This window comes from Felis catus, chromosome B3, assembly GCF_018350175.1.
Source record: "Felis catus isolate Fca126 chromosome B3, F.catus_Fca126_mat1.0, whole genome shotgun sequence".
Taxonomy (NCBI): Eukaryota; Metazoa; Chordata; class Mammalia; order Carnivora; family Felidae; genus Felis; species Felis catus.
The window spans coordinates 69366389-69392528 of record NC_058373.1 but is presented as its reverse complement, the minus strand read 5'-3'; the positions used below and the strand labels follow the sequence as shown (position 1 = coordinate 69392528).

General features: G+C 41.9%; 2 protein-coding genes across 2 annotated transcripts in view; one reads left to right on the top strand and one right to left on the bottom strand.

Annotated features, from left to right (window-relative positions):
- Window positions 1-26140, bottom strand: part of CHRM5 (cholinergic receptor muscarinic 5) — a 96355-nt gene that overhangs the window by 7310 nt on the left and 62905 nt on the right. The gene's annotated exons all lie outside the window — the stretch shown is intronic.
- The window catches only part of AVEN (apoptosis and caspase activation inhibitor), a 199527-nt gene continuing 182955 nt past the window's right edge, over window positions 9569-26140 (top strand). Inside the window, exons 1-2 of the mRNA XM_006932680.3 lie at window positions 9569-9573; window positions 10205-10667. Of these exons, the coding sequence (XP_006932742.3) occupies window positions 9569-9573; window positions 10205-10667 (468 nt within the window). The remainder of the gene's footprint in view (window positions 9574-10204; window positions 10668-26140) is intronic.

Sequence of the window (26140 nt, the reverse complement as noted above, 5' to 3'; positions counted from 1 at the left end):
TCTCTCCCCCCCCCCCTCTCATAAAAGAAATAAACACTTTGATAAATGGGGTAAAGACCATTTATAGTGGCAACATGGTCTCTTAATCATACAACTGAATCTGGCAGTGGGCAGTGTCAGGTTCAAAACCTACCTCCAGGGGCGCCTGACTGGCTCCCTTGGGAGAACATGCAACTCTTAATCTTGGAGTTGTGAGTTTGAACCCCATGTTGGGTGTAGAGATTACTTAAAAAATAAAATCTTTAAAACAAAAAAAACCCTAGTTCCACTCTTTACTGTATGGCTTTGGACATGTTACTTAACCTCTTTAGGTCTCATATTTTTAAACTTAGAAGTGGGGATACTAAGAGTCCTTATTACCTCATTGGGTTGTTTAAGGATTAAACGAGGTAATCCTCAATAAGTGTTTCACATAGAGCCTGACACTGGGGAATGTTCATTACAAAGTAGCCATCCCGCAGAAGGACATCAAAATGACTTTTCCTTTTGTGGGAGAGGGTCTGAGGCATGGACTACTAAGGGACAAAGTGGTATAAAATGACAAGACAATACTCTCACAACCTTGAAGTGGCTGTTTTAGATGCTTCATGGTGCTAATGATACTTTTCCCTTTAGTTTTGGTAGTTGTGCTCCACCTTTAGGGACAGAACGAATTGTTCCCATCCACTAAAGCAGAATAACCTTGAAGAGAGCCAAGTTAACAGTCTTCTTCAAAGTGTGCTCATTAGAATAGGGCTACCTCAAGATACTTGATTTAAAAAAAGATATGATTGCATAGTCAAAGAAGCTGAGAAAATACCCTATAGTATATAAAGCTCACAGAGATTCAGAAGACACATGAGCCCAGAGAAGGCTGGGAGGTCCTGAAGTCAAAGACAGTATTGAATTTGGTTTAACACAGAGGTGGCTTCAAGTGTAAGTTTTTTTCAGAGGAACAACTGTTAGCATCCTGTGGCATCCGTGGAGCACAGCTGGGAAATGCAGGTTAGTGGGAAACACGCGGAACCAAGAGTATGGAGATCTGAGTTCACATTTCAGCTAAAATCTTGTGATTTGACACAAATCTCTGGGCCTCAGTTTCCCTACATATAAACTTAAGAGATTGGAATGAATGATTTGCTGTCTAAAATGCTTTCAAGACTCGCTGTGGGAAATAGTGGACAGTATAGGAATTTTAGACCTCCGCTTCCCTCTACTGTCAGCCAGAGAAACAGCAGTCAGCCGCTGTCTGGAAGTTAGTGCAGTGTAAGCAGCTCTCAGCGAATTTGTGAGTCCTCAGGCTTCTCATCTGTTAAGCTAGGGTAACAGTATCTGTTCTCTCTTATCTTACAGATATGTTTTGAGGACTGCCAAATGAGGTAATGTAGGGAAACCACCACGTCCTATTCTGATGTCGGTTTGGGGTTGTAATTATTATAAAATGAAGGGTTAGTCTAGGTAAGTGGATCTCATCCACCGGCAGCTCATTAGAACCACCTGGGAGCTTTTGGAAAATACTAATGTCTAGACCCCACCCCAGCCCCGTTAACAGGTGTCTATGTGGGAGAGACTTGGACATGATGTCGTTTTGAAATTCCTGAGGTGATTCTCCCCTGAAGCCGGGGTGGAACACTAGTGGCCTCTCTAGATCCTTGCTACTCAAGGTGCAGTCGATTGATGGCCAGGCACCACCCTGGAGCACGCTGGAAATGAAAAAGTCTCCAGGACTAGAATCAGTGCTTCTCAAAATGTAACATGCTTGTGCATTACCTGGAGGATCTAGTTAATCTGCAGAAGAGCGAAGTTTAAAATCCTACATTTCATCATCCCCTTATCAACAGCTCCTGAGCATTCTGTCTATGCTGCTGACCCATGAGATGTACTTTATTTATTTATTATTATTATTATTTTTAATGTTCATTTATTTTTGAGAGAGCAAGAGAGAGACAGAGCATGAGCAGGGAAAGGGCAGAGATAGAGGGGAGACACAGAATCCGTAGCAGGCTCCAGGCTCCAAGCCGTCAGCACAGAGCCTGATGCCGGGCTCGAACTCATGAACTGCAAGATCATGACCTGAGCCAAAGTCAGAGGCTTAACTGACTGAGCCACCCAGGCGTTCCTGAACTGTACTATGAATAGCCAGACAGAGGATAATTGCTGATCTTCCTAGAAAAGGGCAACCATATCTTTACACAGGTGCTGTTAAAATTGGAATTTTCCGACTGAAATGTGCAATAACATTTGGATCCCACTCTGCCTTCCAAGGACATTTGAGTTATTTTTATTTCTCCTGTTTGAAATTAATACATACTTCCTTACCAGGTTTGCTTCTCTCTGTTCTTTCCATTCCCCACCCCCCCTCATGTTTGAAAGGGTGATCTTTCCTGATTCCTAAGCTGGTGGGAATGGACAGATCTTGTCACAGTCAAAGGCATATGAGGTAGGGACATGAGGTAGGTTCCATGACTGGAAGGACTGATTTTTTTGTGTGGGTGATAGTTGAGTGTGAAAACTGAGTTTCAGGCAGAACAGTCTTCCAAAATAAACATTTGAACCTTTAAAAGGTTTTTGAGTAAAAGATTATGTTTATGGAGGAGTAATTCTTGTTTTGGGGGTTGTGGTGGTTACTGGGGGAGGGGGTGAGAATTCTTCTGAGCTCTTTTTTTTGGTTACTCAACTTTTAAAAGTTCCCATTTTCCACAACTTTATGGAGAGTATGTTTATTTCTAGGGTGCTAGCCTAGGCAGAGAGCAGTCACCCCTGGTTTATTTTCCACCCCCAAATAGAAGACAAACCTAGAACAATGAAAGTTTCCTTGTTCCCAACTTTGGCACATTGCTTCTTGCTTCTTTGCTATCAATAAGTTACAAAGGAAGGAAACCAACATAAACACCAAAAGAGGTAACACAATGTGTCAAATTAATTCTTTTCCTTGCTGGTGGCCTTGATGACTTCTGAGGTTTTGCATGAGATATGCTTAGACCTTGCTTTTCTGAAATACCTTTTCTCTGAGAAGCTTTATGTCTGAACTATGCTTTACTGTTTCTATAGCAACTGCAGTGGAAAATGTCAATAGCATCTGCAATCTAGTGATATCAGGACATCATCATAACCAGCTCAGGTTGTTATGCAGAGTATTCATGAGCTGATCTTCTCCCAACCCCTTCCTTTTCAAGGATAAATCGAGAGAAAGTAAGCTTAAATACAGATGATAACATTGGGTTAGATGTCAGGAAGAACTTCCAGTGATGGAATGTAGGAGTAAAAGAGGTTCTGAACTTACCTTTTTTGTTTGTATTTTAAAGTAGGTGTATCTAACCTCTTTCAATTAATAGAATGCTGTCCAAAGATTTCTGGTGATTAAGAAATGACTTCTTAATGTTGTTGAAGCAATATCTGGGCCTGAATTTTAATGCAATGCATACTCTTTTAAAATTTCTTTTCTTAGGGTGCCTCGGTGAGTCAGTTGGTTAAGTGTCTGTCTCTTGATTTTGGCTCAGGTCATGGTACCACAGTTCATGAGGTCGGGCTCTGAGCTGACAGTGCAGAGCCTGCCTGGGATTCTGTCTCTCTTTTTCTCTCTGCCCCTCCCCTGATCTTTCTCTCTCAAAATAAACACACTTAAAAATTTTTTGTTTTTCAGTTTACTTATTTTGAGAGAGAGAGAGAGAGAAAATGAATAGGGGAGGAGCAGAAGGAGAGGGAGAGAAAATGAGCAGGGGCGGGGGAGAGAGAGAGAGAGAATGCCTAGTAGCCTCTGCCTTCCATGCTAAGCCCCATGCGGGGCTCTGTCTCATGAACTGTAGATCCTGACCTCAGCCGAAGTTGGATTCTTAACCAACTGAGCCACCTAGGCGCTCTGTAAATAAATAAACATTTTTTAAATATGAAAAAAAAATATTTAAGAATATTTTTGACAGAGTGTGAGAGAGAATGTGTGTATACAATCGGGGGGGGGGGGTGGAGAGGGAGAGAAAGAATCCCAAGCAGATTCCGTGATGTCCGCACAGAACCTGATGCTGGGCTCGATCCCACGATCCATGAGATCATGACCTGAGCTGAAATCAGAAGTCGGATCCTCAACAGACTGAGCTACCCAGGTGCCCCATGTATTTATTATTTTTACTTGAAGTATAGGTGACATACAATATTATATTAATTTCAGGTATACAACATAGTGATCTGAAAGTTTTATATTTTCTTTTTTTTTTTTTAATTTTTTTTCAACGTTTATTTATTTTTGGGACAGAGAGAGACAGAGCATGAACGGGGGAGGGGCAGAGAGAGAGGGAGACACAGAATCGGATACAGGCTCCAGGCTCTGAGCCATCAGCCCAGAGCCTGACACGGGGCTCGAACTCATGGACCGCGAGATCGTGACCTGGCTGAAGTCGGATGCTTAACCGACTGCGCCACCCAGGCGCCCCATGAAAGTTTTATATTTTCTGAAATGCTCACCATGATGAGCATAGTTACCATCTGTCACCATACAAAGTTATTACAATATTATTAATAGCACAGTAAGTTCTAATTTTTTATTTTTATTTTTTGTTTTTAAGTTTTACTTATTATTTTAGTAATCTCTATACCTAATGTAGGGCTTGAACTCATGACCCTGAGATCAAGAGTCAGATGCTCTTCGACTGAGTTAGCCAGGCGCCTTCCCCCCACCCCCGTAATAAGTTTTTAAAAATATATTCTGTGTTCACCACTGTGCTAGATTCCAGGGGGGCATATAAAAGAGATATACAGTAGTCCTTGCAGTAAAGGAGTCAGACATCTACAGTTCTAAGAAAAAGAGGATAGAAGAGTGAAGTCGTGCCTTTATACCACGACAACGTGACAGAAGTCTTACGGAGCACATCAAATGACTGTATTTTCAGAGTAAGACAGGAAGACGGGTGGGGCTGCTTTATAAGACAGCATCAGCTGGAGCCATTCGGTGCGTGCCTGTGCCCCACCATGCCTTGGGGTTGCCTCTGCAGGGCGGGGACTCCTGCTGAGACCAGCCTTGTCTTGTTGTTATCCCAGTGTGCTGGATAATATCATTTCTTGTGTGTGTCATGACATGAAACGGGCTGGGAGGTGCTGCCCAGACCGGTTTATGTGAGAATCTGGAAGTCCGGGAGCTCCGGACGGTATTGTCCAAGTCTTCCCCCCGACAGACTTAAAGGCATGGAGAATATATTTATTTTTGCGTTCTGAGGGTAGTGTGTTGTTCCGGAAGCAGCAGCAAGACAGTCCGTGGAGAAGGGAGTTATGAACTGTATCAGATGAGGTGCATGAAACAAGAGCCTAGGACCGGGGTCTGACGATTGGACTTACGTGGGGATCCCGGACAACCCTGGGAGGTCATCTGGTGAGGTGGTAATGGTGAAGGCCTCGTGGAGCGGATTATAGAGTGAACGGAGGACGCTGGAGACAGTGCCGCAGAGGACTCTTCTGAGGAGCTTTGCTATAGAAATCCATTATGAAAATGGAATAGGATATGGGGCCAAGAGTTTTCTTGTTTTTGTTTTGTTTTAGAGAGGCAGAGGGATAGCATATTTGCACGCTAATGTGCATGATCCATTGGAAGGTAAAAACTGCCAAGCAGGACAGAGTGGGGGCAGTTGCTGGAAAGATGTCCTCGAGGAGGTGAGCAGGGATTGGACTTAGTGCAGTAATAGAGGCCCCGGGCTTCACACGGGAGCAGAGACCTCTTTGTAGTAACTTGGAGAGGACACGGCAGGGCAGACAGGCACTGATGTAGGTAGTCTGTGAGTAATGGCAGTGGAAATTCTTTCCTGATTGCTTTCATTTCTCTGTGAAGTAGAAAGCAAGGTCAGCAGCTGAGAGTGGGGATGGAGGGAGAGAGAAGGAGGGAGCAAGTCGTGAATCCTGTGTGTTGGGAGTTTGCCCCATTCATTTTCGGTTGTTCCGCAACTCTAGCTTTAAAGGCCTGGGCACTGTTGTGACCTTACAGGCAGTTCACTTGCTCTTATCTTTTTACCAGGTTCCAGGCTGAGGATTCTGGGCTGAAAGGAGAGTTCCTGGCCAGATTCCTTCCCCTGCAGTCCTGGAGCACTTTCCACAGTGGCTGTGGCTGTTCAAAAACATCTACTAGATACAGAGACCGCTTTTGGAGAGACCTCATCAATGTTCTCCAGTTTATACTGTTTATATACTAAGCATCAGAAATCAACAAAACTAGAAAATCTGCCTATGAAGAGAAGAATCAGGAAGATGCATATCCCTTGAACATTTATTTGCAAAGGGACAGTGTTTTTTAATTTATTATTATTATTATTTAATGTTTTTATTTATTTTTGACAGAGAGAGAGACAGAGCATGAGCGAGGGAGGGGCAGAAAGAGAGGGAGACACAGAATCCGAAGCAGGCTCCAGGCTCTGAGCTGTCAGCACAGAGCCCAACGTGGGGCTTGAACTCACAGGCCACGAGATCATGACCTGAGTCGAAGTCACTCAACTGACTGAGCCACCCAGGCACCCCTTTAATTTATTATTGAAAAAGAGTTTTAAGTCCTATCATAACATCCACTTTTATCAAACAGTGAGAATGTATAAGCTCGGGCTAGGAATTAGGTTTCCGGGTGATATTTGAAGGCTGAAATACTACCTTGATTCAGTGGTTCTCAAATTTGACCATGCATCTGAACCCCTGATGGGGATGGTTGTTAAACCACTGATTGCTGGGCCTCATCTCCAGTTTCTGATTCTGGGGTGAGGCCTGCAGATTTGCATGTCTAACAAGTTCCCAGGTAATGCTATGCTGCTGGTCCACATTTTGAAAACTATTGCCTTAAGCAATTAACTGCCTTTTTTTTTTTTTTGTAATAAATCAAGTCATGTATATTAAAAAATATGCAAATAGTGCAGTTTATTTTCTTAAAGAGCTACCTATGTAATTCAGCATTTTCTTTTTGATATCTCATGAATACTACCTAAGGGAAAACTGAATTTTTTATTCATGCAATGGCATACGTTTAAAATCAGGACTATCAAGTGAAAGCAATAGCAGGAAAAACCTTCCTTCCTTTTGTTATTTATAAAATCAAAAGGTCTCTGGGTTCTTGCAATGCAAGAAATTTTTTTTTTTTATCCTTGATGATCTCTTTACCATGTGGATCAGAATCAAATGAGGAAAGCATAGTCAACATCTTAGAAGAACTTCAGATAGAGGTGTCCTTCCAGTTAGGAGGTGTTAGCAGGGAGATCTCAGAATTCTCCACATCTAGGGGCGCCTGGGTGGCTCAGTTGGTGAAGCATATGACTCTTGGTTTCCACTCAGGTTACGATCTCCATTTGGTTCGTGAGTTCCAGCCCAGCGTCGGGCTCTGCGCTGATAGTGTCGTGGAGCATTCTTGGGATTTCTCTCTCCCTCCCACTTGACCCTCCCTGCCTTTCTCTCTCTCCCCAAAAATAAATAAACATTAAAATACAAGAATTCTCCATATCTAAATACTCCTGGCTAAATTAAAAACAAAACAAAACAAAACTCAAAAGGACAGAAGGGGAAGGGGAGTAATATAGGCTCTGGACCTCTGGTGGCATCTGCAGCATAGACTTAACACAGATTCTGCAACCAGACTGAATGGGTATGAATCCCAGTTCTGTCACGTATAAGTTTGAGCAAATTATGTGCAAAACTTTGCCAATTTCTGTGGTGTAAAAATCCCTACTGTGACCCATTTCAAGCTACGAACTTTGTCACTGAGTGTAGAATTAGGATGAGATAATGTACCAAAACATTGTAATTCTTGGCTACACAGAAGATGGGGGTCCAGGCTGACCAATGGAGTCTTAAAACAAGCCTTTCTTATCTGTTTGTATCTCCTGTTAGCTCCTCTTTGGTGCACAGGGAAAAGGATACATTTGTTGTTACTATTCTCATCTTCCTGTTTAGTGTTCAGAGGTGGGACTTTGAATTTGAGACTTTAGCATGGGGATGAATAACTTAATCCTGGGTGCTGACAGTCCTAATTTCACAAATAGAGACATGGAAAAAAATGAGGAAAATAGGGTATGGGGGAATAAAAAAAAAGGGGGAAAGGCTGGAGATCAGTGGACAAGGAAAAGTTGATGTACTGTGTAAGACATAATAGTGTCCACTAACAAAAAATGTTAACTATGAAGACAACAAATTAACACAGAAAAATATGGAATATGATGTTAAAAAATAGTTATGCTGACAACCTTCCGTGACACATCTCCCTCCACACTGTATTCTCTCTTGACTAAAGGCATCATTAACTACCAAGAAAGAAACCTGGGCATCACCTCCAACTTCTCACCCCCCAGCCCAATTACAATTGGACATGGGGTCCTATCAATTTTCTCATTATCTGCCTCCTCAGCTCTCAACTTAATTTAGGCCCTAATTATTTGTGGCTGGGACTATTCTAGCAGCTTCCTAATGGCTCTGCCTAGAGTCTGAATGCTCCTCTACAGAATGATTTTCTGAGTGTAGTGGTTAACAACATAGGCTCAGACTGCCCTAGGTTCCAATCCTTCAATTACGTACTAGCTGTGTAGTCTTGGATGTTACTTAGATTCTTCATCTGTAAAACCGGGCCAACACTAGTACAACCTCCTAATGCTGCTGTGAGGTTTACATCAGGTGCTATGTAGGATGTACTCAGAACTGTACTCTGAACTATGCTCTGCATCACTATGTTTAAGATTTTTTCTTTCCAGTTTACAATCCTTCAGTGGTTCCTTCTGTTTAGAAAGCTCCCAGATTCCACTTATCAATGAGGCAAACTCCTGCTTAGCCATCAGGCCTTTGTTCAAGGTCGTATTTCTCATGAGGCCTTGGGCTATTATTAATTTAGGGCTAGTTTCTTTCTTCCTTTGGGCCTTCACCTTGAACCTCCCACTGCACTCAGCACTCCAGAGCAATCATCTGTTTAGAGGGTTATCCTTACAGAAAGCAAGCTACTCAGGGAGCCTGGGTGGCTCAGTCAGTTAAGTGTCTGACTTTGGCTCAGGTCATGATCTCATGGTTCAATGAGTTTGAGCCTCTCATCTGGCTCTGTGCTGACAGCTCAAATCCTGGAGCCTGCTTCAGATTCTGTCTCCTTCTCTCTCCGCCCCTCCCTTGCTTACACTCTGTCTCCCTCTCTTGAAATTAAATAAACATAAACAAAAAAAAAAAATAAAAGAGCTTCTTGAGGGCAGGGATTGTTTTTTTTTGTTTTTTGTTTTGTAAATTTCCAGGACAAAAGCAGTGTGGCTGGCATAGGGAAGACGATTAGAAGCAATGAACAGTGTTAAGTACATAGGGATATAAGAAAGGACTGAGAAGAGGGGAAAAAAACCCAATTGTTTTGCTATGCTGATTGGATGATGGGAGTTTTAGTTAGCCCTTGTTTATTCTATGTGGTTTCAGTAATACAAAGTTAAAAATGGTTCCCATGTATCCATATGACTAATTGCCCTTCTTCTCCTGGTTAAAAAAGTAGACTGGATAAATAAAATGGACTACCACTTAGCGATAAAAAGGAATATAATTATTCAATCATGGGTAAGTCGCACAAGTTTCTACTAAAGAAGTGATCACACACACACACACACACACACTGAGTAGAATGTAGTGAGTCCACCTGACTTAAAATGCCAGTTGTACCACATAAGGCAAGTTGTTTAGCCTCTAGGGTTGCTTCTCATCTGCAAAATAAGAGTGACGCTAGTATCTACCTAAAAGGGCTGCCAGGAGAATTAAACACTCAGGTGCTCAATAGGTGTGGGCTACAGTAGTCATTGTTACAGAAGTTCTCGCAAGGACTTCAGAGCCCTTCCACTCATCACCAGTTTTGCACTGTGCTATCCCAGCTGCCTGCTGCAGTCCACACCTCTCACCCGAGACCCCCTCACCTTCTCCTCCTGAACCCTGAGTTCAGAATAATTTTAATAATTATACACATTCATGATTGATAATTAAGAGATTAAGCGGGGGAAAAAAGGAAAAATTAACTCACTGGGTGTCCCACCTTACCGTTAATTAACCTCTGCTTACATTCTGGTATATACTTTTTAGATTTTTTTAATGCAAATACACTCATATTAATAATTTTTTTTTTTAACAAAAACGAGTTCCAATTATACAAACAGTTTAACCCATCCATTTACCTTTACTTTATAACCCGTCCTTGAGCCACGGTCCCTTCCCCAGACCCACCGAGTCCCCCACTTCCCGCTCCCACGGGTGGGCCTTTCCTCTGAAGCCCCAGCCTTCCCCGGGCCCCGGTTCCGGCCCCACCTGCCAGGCCCCGGGCCGCCCCGCCCCCGCCGCGGCCGGCTTCCATCCCCTGCCCCGCACCCCGCGCTCGCCGCCACCGGGGGCCTGTCGCTCGCGGCTCCTGCGAGCGACCTGTTTCCGGTGGGGCAAGGGCGTCTCCGCCGCGGCCCAGCTCCGGCGCGCTCAGCATAGCCGGCGGCGGCCAGATGCAGGCGGAGCGAGGAGCTCGGGGCGGCCGCGGACGCCGGCCGGGCCGCGACCGGCCGGGCGGGGACCGCGACCGCGAGCGGGCGGGAGCCGCAGCGGCGGTGGCAAGAGGCGGCGGGGACGGAGGCGGCCGCCGGGGTCGCGGTCGGGGCTTCCGCGGCGGCCGCGGAGGGCGAGGAGGAGGCGCCCCGCGAGGGGGCCGCCGGGAGCCAGGAGGCCGGGGCGCCTGGGCCAGAGCGCCGGTAAGAGGCGGCGGCTTGTGGGGTCCGGGCCGCGATTTCGTGGGACTGGGTCTGATGAGGCCCCGCCGCGAGTCAGGAGCCGCGAGCGGCTTGCTGGCCGCTCGCGAGCAGGGCGGCGGCGGCACCTGCGCCTGCGCGGGACGGGCGGAGGGCGGCGGGGGCGCGCGCAGGGTGCGCACGTGGCGCGTCTGGGGCTGAGCCGCCGGTTGTCTCCCCGCCGGGGTGGCGCGGGAGTGGCCGCTCGGAGGGCTTCCCCAGCCTGCCCGAGCGGTCCGGGCCGGAATGGCTAAGAACGCCGGGGCCGAGGCTGCGTGTCAGGGTTGCAAGGCTAGCGGGCTTGTTGGTTTCGGGTGGAGTGTCACCGGGATTGACCCTTGTGGTGTGGGGGTGCGGCCAGCGCTTGGTCTGGAGGAACTGAGACTTGGGCAGCCTTAGAGTATGGGCAGATGTTCCTGTTACTAGGAGGGCAGGGATTTTTTTTTTTTTTTTGATCTGTTGTGTTCACTGTGCAAGGTCTAGCACACGGTAGGATAATAAAGGTTTCCTGAAAGAATGCCCACCACGGAATGGACTCTAGTTTGGGGACAGGATCAGATGCATAGTTCTCTCTCTTCTTTGAATAGCATAGTTCTTTTATTACACAAGTGTCGGAATCAGGGGTCACTGGCCTTCGTATTTAAAAATTTTTAATCAGGAAATGTTTCTGCAGTCGGGTCTGAATTTTAATAGCAATGTAATCGACCTTATTCACACGTTCATAGAAGGACACTTAACAGCTTGGAGCAGGGCATGATAGGGGGCAAACTTCACTTATCTCCCAGCTAAAGGGGTTTGAGTACGGTCTTTTTAGGAGCTGTTATTTTAACATTTGTACTGCAAAACGTACCTGTGCGGCACAGTGCTTGGGGCATCACTGATCCTTGCAGCCACCACCACTTCTGCCACTGTTACCACTATCATATTTTCAGCCCAAAACTGTGTATTTTTAATTATTGTGTGCATAGATTAAAAAAAAAAATTTGGTTGAGGCAAAATTTCTTGTTACTGAAATGGTTGGACTATTTTAAGGGCATAGAAGGTTAAGATGTCCCTAAAGGTAGTAATTGGATACCGAAATACAGAGCTTGAAAAAAAATTAGAAAACTTAAAATTAAGTGTAACATACTTAACCTGGTTAGGATTAAAGTAGGAAATAAGTAAAATTTGAGGTATGAAGAGATTCTTAGGTTCAGTTGGCAGGAAATGATCAATCTAGTGCACACTGGTAACACATTTTGTCCTCATAACAACTGTATACAGTGGACTCTTGAACAACATAGGCTTGTGGGTCCACTTACATGGGGATTCTTTTTCTTTTATAAACCAGTATAGTACTGTTAATGTATTCTTTTCATTATTTTCTTAACATTTTCTTTTCTCTAGCTTATTTTATTGTAAGAATACAGTATCTAATACATATAACATCTAAGTTATGTGTTGACTGTTTACGTTATTGGTAAGGATTCCAGTCAACAGTAGGCTATTAGTGATTAAGTTTTGGGGGAATCAAAAATTATATGTGGAATTTTCCACAGCACCCCTATCCTAGGATATGTATAAGAATCAATTGTATATATGTTGCATATATATATATGTAGTATAACTTTGTTACAACTTATTTTTTTAAATAAAAACATTTTTTTTAACATTCATTTTTGAGAAAGAGCGTGAGTGGGGGAGGGGCAGAGAGAGAGGGAGAGACAGAATCTGAAGCAGGCTCCAGGCTCCCAGCTGTCAGCACAGAGCCTGATGCGGGGCTTGAATCCACTGACAGTGAGATCATGACCTGAGCTGAAGTCGGACGCTCAACAGACTGAGCCAGCCAGGCGCCCCACAACTTATGTATTTATTACAACTTTATTTTTCTTAAATTTTTATTTTTTATTTTTTAGAGAGAGAGAGAGAGACAGAGTGCACACGAGTGGGGAAGAGGGACAGAAGGAGAGAGAGAGGCTCCACCGTCAGCACAGAGCCCAACATGGGGCTCCATCCCACAACCCTGGGATCATGACCTGAGCCGAAATCAAAAGTTGGATGTTCAACCGACTGAGCTACCTTGGCACCCCACAACTTTATTTTTTAAACAACTTCAAGTTGTTTAACTTTATAACAACTTCATTTTATATCTATTGTATATATAAAATCTTCATTATTACCAATTAAAAAATCTTCATTTTTAATTGACTTGCCCAAGCTTTTATGGCTAGTGGCAGAGCTGGAATTTATACTAAGCTGCTCTTGACTCAACTCTGTCTTATCTCTTACATTTTTGTGAACCAGTCACCTCTTCACTGAGAGCAAGGTAGATAGATGCTCCTTTGGCTGCAGGGATCATGTTTTAATAGTAGTTGTAGTTATGGTACCTTTGGTACTTACTACAGTGTCTGACACATAGGCGTTTCATAACAAGTGTCTTTAACCTGATGAATTGAGTGAATGAAGGTGCTTCTCTCTTACTCATCTCTATGGAACTAAATTGAGTAAAATGATGGTATATTGTTTTGAGAATGAATAATATATTTTTTGATTTATGCTAATATTGTAACCTATTAAAATTTTAGGCTTTGATCCCTTTTTGGGATCGTCTTAAAAATCCCATCTTAGGGGTGCCTGGGTGGCTCAGTCGGTTAAGCAGCCGACTTCGGCTCAGGTCATGATCTCGCGGTCCGTGAGTTCGAGCCCTGCGTCAGGCTCTGTGCTGACAGCTCAGAGCCTGGAGCCTGTTTCCGATTCTGTGTCTCCCTCTCTCTCTGACCTTCCCCCGTTCATGCTCTGTCTCTCTCTGTCTCAAAAATAAATAAACGTTAAAAAAAATTAAAAAAAAATCCCATCTTATATATTCTTTTGGGATTTTTTTTTTCCCTGCATAGTTTAATGATTCAGTGTGTCAGCATATGTAAATGTGTGGCACAGAGCTTGGGACATCACTGATCCCTGCAGCCATCACCACTTCTGCCACTGTTCCCACTATCCTATTTTCAGTCAAACCTGGATAAAGAGATGTTGGAAGGATTTCTTCCTTTTGGTTTGGTTTGTGATCTCTAAGTCCTTGCACTTCTTAGATTCTGAAGTACTATTCATCTTTAGGCTTGCTAGGAATACCGTTCTTGGTGCGTAAAGATTAAGGGGGACAAGATTGATTGCCCTGCCTGAGGCCTCCTTGCTCTCCTATTGCATGTTGATTTGTGCCCCAAATGGAGAGTAATTGAAATGATCAGAAAGAAAGAAATTCATGATAGAGGTTTAGCTGTGTAAGGATCAGTTAGTTACCTAATTCCAGAACTTAATGTTGTTTACACCTTTCGCTTTCTACTTTATTTTTTTAAGTTTATTTTTGAGAGAGAGAGAGAGAGAGAGAGAGAGAGAGAGAGTGCACATGTGCGCGAACACGACTAGGGGAGGGGCAGAGAGAGAGAGGAGATGGAGAATCACAAGCAGATTCTGGGCTGTCAGCTCAGAGCCCCTTGCAGGGCCCAAACTCACAAATTGTGAGATCAGGACTTGAGGCAAAGTCAAGAGTCCTAAGTTTAACCAATTGAGCCACCCAGGCACCCCTGTTTTCTATTTTAGACCACTACATACACGTGGCTTGTTGATGAAAATCAGGACAAAATAAGACTAAACAAGTACCAGACAAGTAATTCTTGAAGGGAACTTTACTGAACACATTGGGTCTGCTAGTCTCTTGCACTTAAATCATTCCCTGTGTAGATCATATGAACCCTAAGTTTACGGAGTTTGGGTAAGCATATCATAAGGCTAATTATCTCCATTGAATATCCATCCACTTGAAGCATGACATTGCACTGGATGTAGTCATTAACTTAAAGCATACTAGGATTTGTTAGTATTATACTTACCTTTTTTTTATTAGTTTTTTTTTTTAATGTTTTATTTTAGTTTTTAAAAAAATTTTTTTTTAACGTTTATTTATTTTTGAGACAGGGAGAGACAGCATGAATGGGGGAGGGTCAGAGAGAGAGGGAGACACAGAATCTGAAACAGGCTCCGGGCTCTTAGCTGTCAGCACAGAGCCTGACGCGGGGCTCAGACTCATGGACCGCGAGATCATGACCTGAGCCGAAGTCGGATGCTTAACCGACTGAGCCACCCAGGCGCCCCTGTTTTATTTTTGTTTTAAGAGAGACAGAGTGTGAGCAGGGGACGGGCAGAGAGAGAGGGAGACACAGAATCTGAAGCAGGCTCCAGGCTCTGAGCTGTTAGCACAGAGTCCAACGCTGGGCTGGAACTCATGAACTGTGAGATCATGACCTGAGCGGAAGTTGGTGCTTAACCAACTGGGCCACCCAGGCGTCCCATATACTTATCTTTCTGATGAGCTACTAGCAGAGAGGAACTTAAGGCCTATCGGTAGTCCTTGGATAACTCACAGTTATCCTAACTCACAGTTAGGAGAGGTTAACTAACTTATCCATTATCATGCAACCAGAAAATTACAGAGCCTAGATTCAACCCAAGCATTTTGGTTCCAGAAATGTTTTTTCCACTGTGTCCCTAAACTGTCTCTAGAGTGATTTGAGATTTGAAAGGTCAAGTGTGGCGGACTGTTGTATGATTCTTTAACACACTTTTGTTTTCCTGATGTTCCAAAATGGTGATCAGGATTGAAGGTAACACTGATGCCGTATTTGGTTATTGTGGATGTCGGCAGATCTTTGCTTTCTTGCTCCACGTTCAGATGGCAGCTGCTTTTAATCATTTTTAAATTATTTATGTCCAATAAAAGATAAGGCAGCTGTTTATAGCCACATTAAGGAGAGTAAGAACTTGGAGGTAATTTTTTTTTTCTGACCAAACTTTTGCTTTGCAAACAAAAATATAAATGCTTTGCCTGAATAGTAATTAATCCTAGATGCCCTTGACAATTTTATTGCTACTATTTCAGTAAAAGGGATATCTCTGACTTTGATATTCAAGTTTACCGTGAGCCTGGAGGAAGAAAAGATGTCAAATCCAGGTTGCTGGCAGGTTTCTATAGCATTTGCTCCTTCATTGTTGCTGAAAGGAGTGCCCCTCATTGTGCCAGCCAGCCAGAGATGGAGAGTCCGTTAAAGCTCGCACTTGATAGCCTCTAGGCTATATTTCTTCCCTTTTCACAAAGCCTGACGTAAATTCACTTAGACACTGAATGTGCTCAAGTGTCCTAAAAGAAAATTGCTTTCAGATTAGCTCTTGGTAAGGGGTGCCTGGCTGGCTCAGATGGTGGAGAATACATCTCTTGATCTCAGGGGTTGTAAGTTTGAGATTAGCTAAAAATAAAGTCTTTAAAAGAAGAAAAAAAAGATTAGTTCTTGGTAATCCATGAAATTGGCCCTTTCCTCTGCTGTAGACCACTCCTCAAACACGGTAACTACTTTGCTAATAACGTATACTGTTTTGAAATCTGTTTTTCTCACTGATCATTCTATCACTTACATATTTACATTATTGACACTTTCTGCTGGTATTCTGCTTAAAGTTTTTTTGATAAATTATCTATGACATTGTACTTTAACATTTACAGTTAATACTTTTGATCATTGGTTCATATAGTTTCAGAATGTAAAGTTTCCAGCATATTGTTGATTTGACATTTTAATTAATTGTATATTTGACATTTTAAATAGAACTGTCGCATCATTCTTATACCTGGATGGAGTCCAAATACTATAGTGGTTTGATATTCACCATCATCCATTTAAGAATCTCACATTAATAAACTTTTCAGCAGTGACAAGATTTACATTATTTCTTATTCTTTTTATTTTGTGTTTTATTTTATTTTAAAGTTTATTTATTTAAAGTTTATTTATTTTATTTTAAAGTTTATTTAAAATTTATTTATTTATTTATTTATTTATTTAAAGTTTATTTATTTATTATATTATTATTTAAAGTATATTTATTTATTTGACAGAGGCAGCACAAGTAGGAGAGGGGCAAGAGGGAGAGAATCCTAAGCAGGCTCTGCACTGTCAGTGCAGAGCCCAATAAGGGGCTCAAACCCACAAAGCCCTGAGATTGTGACCTGAGCTGAAACCAAGAGTCGGACCCTCAACCTACTGAGCCACCCAGGTGCACCTTATTTTATGAGTCCACATCTTCCTAGAACTTCATCTAATATATCTTCAAACTTGAAAAGCTTTTAGCAATTACTTCTTCTGCTTCCCTGTAACAAATTTTGATTTTTTTAAAAAAAGTCTCATAACCTTAAGGGCTTGGATGTAAAATTTTTTTCTTTTAGGCTAAATTGCGATTATACTGATTAATATATAACTTATTTTGATTAGCAGTTGTTACACATAAAGGTAAAATTTTACTGTAAATGCATCTCATTTTCCCTAATGAGTTTAATTAGGTATCCATGGATGAATGTGGCTTATTGCCTGAACGAAATAGGATTCAGTGTCAATTCTCTTCCCAATTAGATTTTTATAGATGTCAGCATGAGGTAATGGTTGGAGCTTCATCATATGTGTCACTCAATTCTTTGAATACCTTTCTAATTCTATATCAAAATCATTATTATAAAAAAAATTTTTTTTAATCTGTCATTTGACAACTGGATTAGGTTCTCCTTCAGTTTTGTCTAAAGCAAGGAATTGGAACCTTCCTGGTTTGCGGGACTTGTTATTCAGTCTTTAGAGTTATACTCTCTCAACATCTATACCTCTATTGAAAATTATCCCTTTGCTTGGGGCCTCAGGGAACGCACGACAGCCAGAGTGAGAATGGCTGAGCAGGGGTCGCCCGTCCTCACGCGCTTTCTAAGACTGTTTTCAGTTGAGAGTATGGACACTGAAGATCTGAAACTTAATTCCCTTAAGAACTCCTTGCTCATATACGTTTTGAGAAATCTTCATGAACCCCCAGGTGTATAGATACTCCATTTTGGGATTGTTGACTAAGAGCACATTACTTACTCTTTTATTATTATTATATTATTATTATTATTATTACTATTATTATTTTAAGGATGATAGTTATTTACATGTATTTACCCAGAGGGATGGATTTATTTATTTATTTATTTATTTATTTATTTATTTATTGGCGGGGGACGATGCACCACTTGTGGAGTATGGTTTTCCAATTGTTGTCATTCTTAATGGTGTTTCTGTCTTTGTTTTAACCGATGCTCAGATGGAAAATGGCAAGCTCATAATTCTAGACTACCAGGATCTGTTTTCTGGGGAATTAGGTGCTAAGCCATTGGGCTTTCACTGTTTTCTCCAGAAAAAGTAGTGATTATTTTCCACGATTCTGGGAAAGTGAGGTTTCCAGAGGCCTGGTTAGGTCATTTGGTCCTACCCACACCACAGCATGACTTTCTAGGCTTGGGTTTGTTTTCTGTTTGTTTTTTTTCCACTTTTTACGGTAAACTGTACCCCAGACATGTGGCTCAAACTCATGACCCCAAGACAGAGTTGCATGCTCTACCAACTGAGCCAGCCAGGTACCCCCCCCCACCCCCCAAGACTTTTTTAAAAAAGAAATTAAGTGGTTGAAAATGGATTTTCTATTCAGATGTCACTGTTTCCTGATGTGCTTTAAAATATCAAAAGGAGGGGCACCTGGGTGGCTCAGTCGGTTAAGCGCCCGACTGCGGCCCAGGTCATGATATCACATCTGTGAGTTCGAGCCCCGCGTCGGGCTCTGTGCTGACAGTACAGAGCCTGGAGCCTGTTTCAGATTCTGTGTCTCCCTCTCTCTATCTGACCCTCCCGCATTCATGCTCTGTCTCTCTGTCTCAAAAATAAATGTTAAAAAAAAAAATTAAAAAAAAATATCAAAAGGAGAAATAAGGACCATACTGACACATACTTATTTTTATTTTATAGACATTAGATTCATTCTTTTTGAAATTTTATTTTCTTTTGTTAGAAGCCATTTGTGTGTGTGTGTGTGTGTGTGTGTGTGTGTGTGTGTGTGTGTTGAAGTACCAAGAACAAATGCTTTAATGCTGTTAATATTTTTTCTTTTGGGATGTAAATAATGTCAACAATTTTGTTGGTCTCAGAATTTTTTATAAAGGTGTCATGGGGCAGTGCGTGGAAAATTGATATAGATAATCTTTCACTTTTGAGTGGGTGTCGAAGGATGTTGACAAGAAATACAAATCGATGCGTTTAATTTTATCCTGATGTTGCTAGGAGGCTGTTTTAGAATTTGACCAACCTGATGTCCATGAGCCTTAAATTTGCTTAAAAGACAATTTCTGTAAAAACAGCACTCCCAGGGATACTGTCCATATCATGTCATTGGTATATGCAAACAGTAGGAAAATTAAAAAAAACATGTGGGAGATTGATAGAATGAATTCCCTGTTGTACATATTTAATCCTCTCTTTGGGTCCTCTTTCTGTGAAGGACTGATACAAGTGTGTCTGATCTGTACTTTTGTTGTGTGAGAGATAGGGGGAGTGAGTGCACATGCATGTGTGTGTGAGTGGGGGCAGGGAGGAGAGAGTGAGAGAGAGGGAGAGAGAGAGAGGGAGAGAATTTCAAACAGGCTCCATTCCCAGCACAGAGCCCAACACAGGGCTCGATCCCATAACTGAGATCGTGACCCAAGCCGAAATCAAGAGTCAGACGCTCAGGGGACTCAGCCACCCAGGTGCCGCTGACCCATCTTCTTTAGTACCCAGTCAAACTTGTGTTGAAAGATAGCAAGCACATTTTAATATTAATTTAAGCAAGGCATCATTGAGATGACAGGACTGTTACCAAAATTCACATATATTCTTGGATTATCAGTGCCATGATTCCTCCATTTATTTAGCTGTGGGAAGTTACTAATGTTGACACATGTTATTCATGTGTGTATATTCTGTGAAATAATTAGTCACCATATTTAGGTTTCTATAATCTCTGGCTTGAAAGGATCATTAACAGTTACATTTTGGGAAAATTTAAAATAGCTAGTATTCACTATCACAGTGTAATGCAGTGCGGATGTCATTTAAGTGGTAGATTTGGAGTCTGTGGCTCTGTTGTTCATCTAAAGGTCACATCCCAGTAGCTGGCTTCATGATATTGAGTACTAGGATATTTCATCCCCACTTTTTCATTTTTCTACAAGGCTGATAATAAAATAACATGTCTTTGTGTAATATTTGGGCTCATTAAAGCTTAGTCTTACTGAAAAGGGCTTAATCCCTGTCACAGGTATATAAATCTCAAATCCTTCCAAAGAGGTTATGAGTTTTCTGGGAGCAAAGCTTGATGCCAAATGAATATTTTTCTGAAGACAAAGCTCGGCTTCCTATTTTCCCTTAACTAATCTTCACTTCATTTTCAAGTTGTGTTTTGGTTGGCTGCTTCTTTATTATGCCAGTATGAATTTGCAGAACAATTCCTGTTAAGTTTTAAAAAACATTTTCCTTGGAGCAGCTGGGTGGCTCAGTCAGTTAAGTGACCGACTGTTGATTTTGGCTCAGGTCATGATCTCAGGGTTCGTGAGACTGAGCCCCATGTCTGGCTTCGCACTGAGAGTGCGGTGCCTGCTTGGGATTCTCTCTCCCCCTCTCTCTATCCCTCCTCTGCTTGCTCATGCTCTCTTTCTCTCTTTCTCTCAAAATAAATGAATAAACATTTAAAAAAAAGAGCATGTATTTTATATTCTCTGGAAGGAGAAATTAAGTAGACAAGTTGATTTTTCATTTTATAATATGAAAGTAGACTTCAAAGGGATGGTTTTTAGACAGAGTTGGCTGGGATGGGGTCCCAGGTTTGTGCCTCATCTGTATTCCAGTTGGCTTCTGGCAGTCAGGGAGGGGAGGGGTGGGAAAGGGCTGTTGAAGCTTGAGGATGAATGTTTGCCCTGGTGGATGGCACCACAGTGATTTCATACAGAATGGGATCTCTGAAAGCTTAAGTATTAGAACTGAAGAATTACAGACAGAGAGTGATTATTATTTCAAGATACTAGTATAAGTTTACAGACGCATGAATGAGTAGGGTATACCTCCTCAAAACCTACTCAGTAGTCTGCCTTCTGTTTTTTTTTTTTGGCTCTCTCTTCCTTTCTCTCCTCTCTTTATCTTTTCCCCCCACTAGTGTTGCATTTGTTTGTTTGTTTGTTTATTTAGTAAGCTTCACACTCAGAGTTCAAGGGTCGCGTGTTCTAATAACTGAGCCCACCAGGTGCCCTGTGTTGTTATGGAGAGAAATCACATGGTGGCCAGTAATGTGTGTTTCGGAGTCTAACAGAAACTGGTTAGAATCCTACTCTCCAACCCCCCAGTTACTAGTTATATCTGAAAAGTTGCTTAAGCTTCCTGAAACCTCAGTTTCATCACCTGTGAAGATTATTAAGAGTGTTCACCTCACACAGTTGTTGTAAAGAGTGAATTAGGTGAACACAATAAAAGGCAGTTTTTATACTTATCATGCCACTCTGCTGCCCTCCCTCATTCGGGGTCTTCTCAGAGTGCGAAGGTCAAATGCAAAACTATACACTCATTCACATGTAACACATGAACACACGCACACACATATATAGAATATTTAGAATTTATATTACTTATGAATATCTTTTATTCATTTAAAATTTCCTTAAAAGCCTTGCAGCATGAAGTCTCCCAGTCTTTACTGAGGGGCTGCTGTGTGTGTGTTGGGGCATGTGTTCATGCTCTGGAAGGAAACTTGTAACTCTGCCTTAACCTTTCCTTCCTGCTTGTGTAGAGACTCAAGGTTAGCCAGGGGTAAGAGGTCATTAGGGACTTCTCAGATCTTTTCTGGGCATGCCCACAGTGATGCACAAATTGCATGGCCTTCTAGAGTCCCAGGGATATGCCGCAGTTTTACAAGACCTCTTGGACATCTAGTTCCCCAGTTTTAGCTTATAAGGTGTTTGTTTGTTTATTTATTTTTTCAGTCTCTTTTGAGGCCCACCTGTTATCACTGCCTCAGGCAGTCGTGGTTTTAAACTTTTGCTGCTAGTTGTTTCTCACGAATTCCCTGATGATAGGACTGTTCACACGGAGTGAGCTCTGAACCTGGTTGAATGAAGACGAGACCCAAGAATGGAATTTTTCACAGAGCTGCCAGAGAGGTCAAATAGTGACAGGTCCCTGTGGAGGGGACTTTCAGCAAGCTTTTCTTCCCTCTTGGGTGGTTATAAGGCTGCTGTTTTTCACGTCACCATAGTTGTGATCCTGTCGGTTTTCAAAGCAAATGCAAAGTTTGTTACTGCAGAGATGAGAATGGGACAAGTTGCAGTTCTTAGAGATTTAGCTGTTTTTCTTCCATAAACTCTCCTTGGATTGTTGTAAGTCTTTGGTTAATTTCCAGAGTTCTTGGTTTTGGCAGTTTTTGTCAGTGTTCTTGTTGCTTTTGCAGTAGAGTAGATTTTCAGGGGTCCTTACTCTGCCATTCTGGGAGTATTTCTGTTCTCCTTTATTTTATTTATTTTAGAAATCTCTTTTAATGTTTTATTTTTGATAGAGAGAGATAGAGAAAGAGCGAGCAAGCAAGCAGGCAGAGAGAGAGGGAGACACAGAATCTGAAGCAGGCTCCAAGCTCCGAGCTGTCAGCATAGAGTCCAACATGGGGCTCGAACTCACAAACCATGAGATCATGACCTGAGCCGAAGTCCGACACTCAACCGACTGAGCCACCCAGGTGCCCCTGTTCTCCTTTATTTTGATGCAGCCATTGCTGCTGTTTCTAATTGTTAGAAACTTCTCCCTTTGTTTGAGACAAATCGTATCTCCCCTTCACTCTTTTTTATGTGTAGGCCAGCCAGAGTTTTGTTCTCTGGAACAACAGAATTTTTGATTGAGCCAAAACACAGAATTCTCTTAAGCCTGAAAAGGTCATGGGGGGTGGTTTCAGTGTTTAATATGAGAGATTTTCTTTGTTTTCTGAAACTGTCAACTTGGAATTGATCACATATAGTAAGAGTATATTAAGAAGGCAAAAACTAACGATTTAATTATTTAGGCAAATTTGATAGTCCATCATTTTGTAAGACTCTTTTCATCATTTCTCTGAAGATTTTGGCACCTAATTTATAGTTTACATTCTTTATTACTTTGTGGGTGACATCTACTTATATATGATTGATACATACCACATCATGATTTTCACTATGTGATTTCTTCAATTTCAAACTTATCTAAAGTATGACCTCTCTCAACATGCCTTGCTTTGTTATGAAAGTTAACCTTTGTTTCCATTCCTCCCCTTTTGTATCAGTGATACACGTATCTCCTAAATCTATAAAAGTTTTACCTATTCTGGGGCGCCTGGGTGGCTCAGTTGGTTAAGCATCCAACTTCGGCTCAGGTCGTGATGTCACAGCTCGTGGGTCTAAGGCCTGTGTCGAACTCTGTGCTGACAGCTCAGAGCCTGGAGCCTGCTTAGGATTCTGTGTCTCCCTCTCTCTTTCTGCCCCTCCCCTGCTCATGCTCTGTCTCTCTCTTGAAAACAAACAAAGTTTTACCTACTCTCCTGTTAAATGATAGAAAAATACCAAGAGGAAAATAAAAATTACCTATAATATTACCACCTATAAATAACCACTGTTAACATTATGATGTACATTTGTTTTCCATATAAAACTGGAAACAGGTCATGATAAGACTTTATTTTTTTTAATTTTTATTTATTTTTTTTTTAATTTTTTTCAACGTTTTTTATTTATTTTTGGGACAGAGAGAGACAGAGCATGAACAGGGGAGGGGCAGAGAGAAAGGGAGACACAGAATCGGAAACAGGCTCCAGGCTCCGAGCCATCAGCCCAGAGCCTGACGTGGGGCTTGAACTCACGGACCGCGAGATCGTGACCTGGCTGAAGTCGGACGCTTAACCGACTGCACCACCCAGGCGCCCCTAAGACTTTAAAGGGAAAAAAGACAATATTGTACTTATGTAAATATTATAAGATCTATGTATGCATTAGGGTCCTAAAAGGATATAAATACATATCAAACTATTAACTGTGTTTGGAGTGGGAAAAATACAGGGATTATGTGGAACTTTTTAATCTTTTTTTTTTTTTTAATATGAAACTTATTGTCAAATTGGTTTCCATACAACACCCAGTGCTCATCCCAACAGGTGCCCTCCTCGATACCCATCACCCACCCACCCCATCCTCCCACCCCCCATAAACCCTCAGTTTGTTCTCAGTTTTTAAGAGTCTCTTATGTTTTGGCTCCCTCCTTCTCTAACCTTTTTTTTTTTTTTCCCCTTCCCCTCTCCCTTGGTCTTCTGTTAAGTTTCTCAGGATCCACATAAGAGCAGCACTTTCAACAATAGCCAAGTTATGGAAAGAGCTTAAATTTCCATCAACTGATGAATGGATAAAGAAATTATGGTTTATAGGGGCGCCTGGGTGGCGCAGTCGGTTAAGCGTCCGACTTCAGCCAGGTCACGATCTCGCGGTCCCTGAGTTCGAGCCCCGCGTCGGGCTCTGGGCTGATGGCTCAGAGCCTGGAGCCTGTTTCCGATTCTGTGTCTCCCTCTCTCTCTGCCCCTCCCCCGTTCATGCTCTGTCTCTCTCTGTCCCAAAAATAAATAAAAAACGTTGAAAAAAAATAAAAAAAAAATAAAAAGAAATTATGGTTTATATACACAATGGAATACTACGTGGCAATGAGAAAGAATGACATGTGGCCTTTTGTAGCAATGTGGATGGAACTGGAGAGTGTGATGCTAAGTGAAATAAGTCCTACAGAGAAAGATACCGTATGTTTTCACTCTTATGTGGATCCTAATCTTCTTTTTTAATTCAAAAATTTAAATGTTTGTTTATGTTGTAGAAAAATAAATATGTTCCCCATTGGAAAGAGGATTCTACAGATATACATTGATTATAAAATAAGGTGAGACAGGCAGGAAGATGATGCATATAAAAATAACAGGGATTATCTCTAGGTGATGGGACCATGTGGTATCATGCAGTGTGGTCAGTACAAACAGGTTTTCTGGGGAAAGATGATTACTTTAGTTTGGACAGGCTTGACACCTGTCCATTTCTCTCTGTCCACAAACACACACACTATTTTTTTTTCTTAAAGATTTTTTAAATCTTTAAGAGTAAATGGTAGTGGGGCACCTGGTTGGTTCAGTTGGTTAAGCGTCTGAGTCTTGATCTTGGCTCAGGTCATGATCTCACGGTTTGTGGGATTGAGCCCCATGTCGGACTCTCTGCAGACAGCTCGGAGCTTGCTTGGGATTCTCTCTCTCCCTCTTTCACTGCCCCTCCCCAACTTGTGCATACGCACTCTCTTTCAAAACATATAAATGAACATTAAAAACAAAACAAGCTTAAAATAAAAAAAAAAAAAAGAGTAAATGGTAGACATGATGCCGTTTTACCTCCTAAACACCTCAGAGTATATTTCCTAAAGGCAAGGAAATTTCATACAACCATAGAACAATGGTTGAAATCAGGAAATTAACATTGGTAGAATACTGTTATCTAACCTTATTGAGATTTTGCCAGTTGACTCATTACTGTCCTTCATCAGGTTTTGAATCTTAAAGCAATGACATACAGATGTAGGACAATTAGAGATTATTTCCTATGGCAGTTACCATGGCATCCTGTCTAGTCTGTTTCTGTTATGTTACTGTGTCTTAGTTCTCAATAGCCTGTTTCCTGCTTTTTTTTTTTTTTTTTTCCAGCCTCTAGATTTCTCATGAATTTTAGGAGCTACTTTAAAATGAGGAAATTCCATGGGGCGCCAGGGTGGCTCAGTCAGTTGAGCCTCTGACTTCAGCTTAGGTCATGATCTCTCAATATGTTGGTTTGGGCCCCGAGTCGGGCTCTGTGCTGACATCTTAGAGCCTGGAGCCTGCTCTCGATTCTGTGTCTCCCTCTCTCTCTGCCCCTTTCCCACTCACGCTCTCTCTCTCTCTCTCTCTGAAAAATAAAATAAACATTGGGGTGCCTGGGTGGCAAAGTCTGTCCGACTTTGGCTCGGGTCATGATCTCATGGTTTGTGGGTTCGAGCCCCACGTTGGGCTCTGTGCTGACAGCTCAGAGCCTGCAGCCTGCTTCTGAATCTGTGTCTCCCTCTGTTTGCCCCTCCCCTGTTCACACTCTGCCTCTCTGTCTCTCAAAAAAGAATAAATGGTAAAATAAATAAATAAAATAAAAAAACATTAAAAAAATTAGAATTAGGAAATTCTTTCAGGAAATTCCTCTTTTGCCTAAATTAGCCAGAATTCTGTAGTTTGCAACCCAAATTCTACCGTTCTATATTTTTCACACTTTACATTTTTCAAAGTCTTACTCCCCCTTACATGTTCCGTTCAAATGTCACTTTTCTCTGTGAGGCTTCTGGTTTTCCTCAGTTAGTAATGTTGTACTTTGTAAACATAGTACTTATTTTCAATCCTCATTTGATTACAGTTAATTGTTTACTTGTCATATGTTTGCTTCATTAATTATAAGCTACATGAAGGCCTGTACATGACGC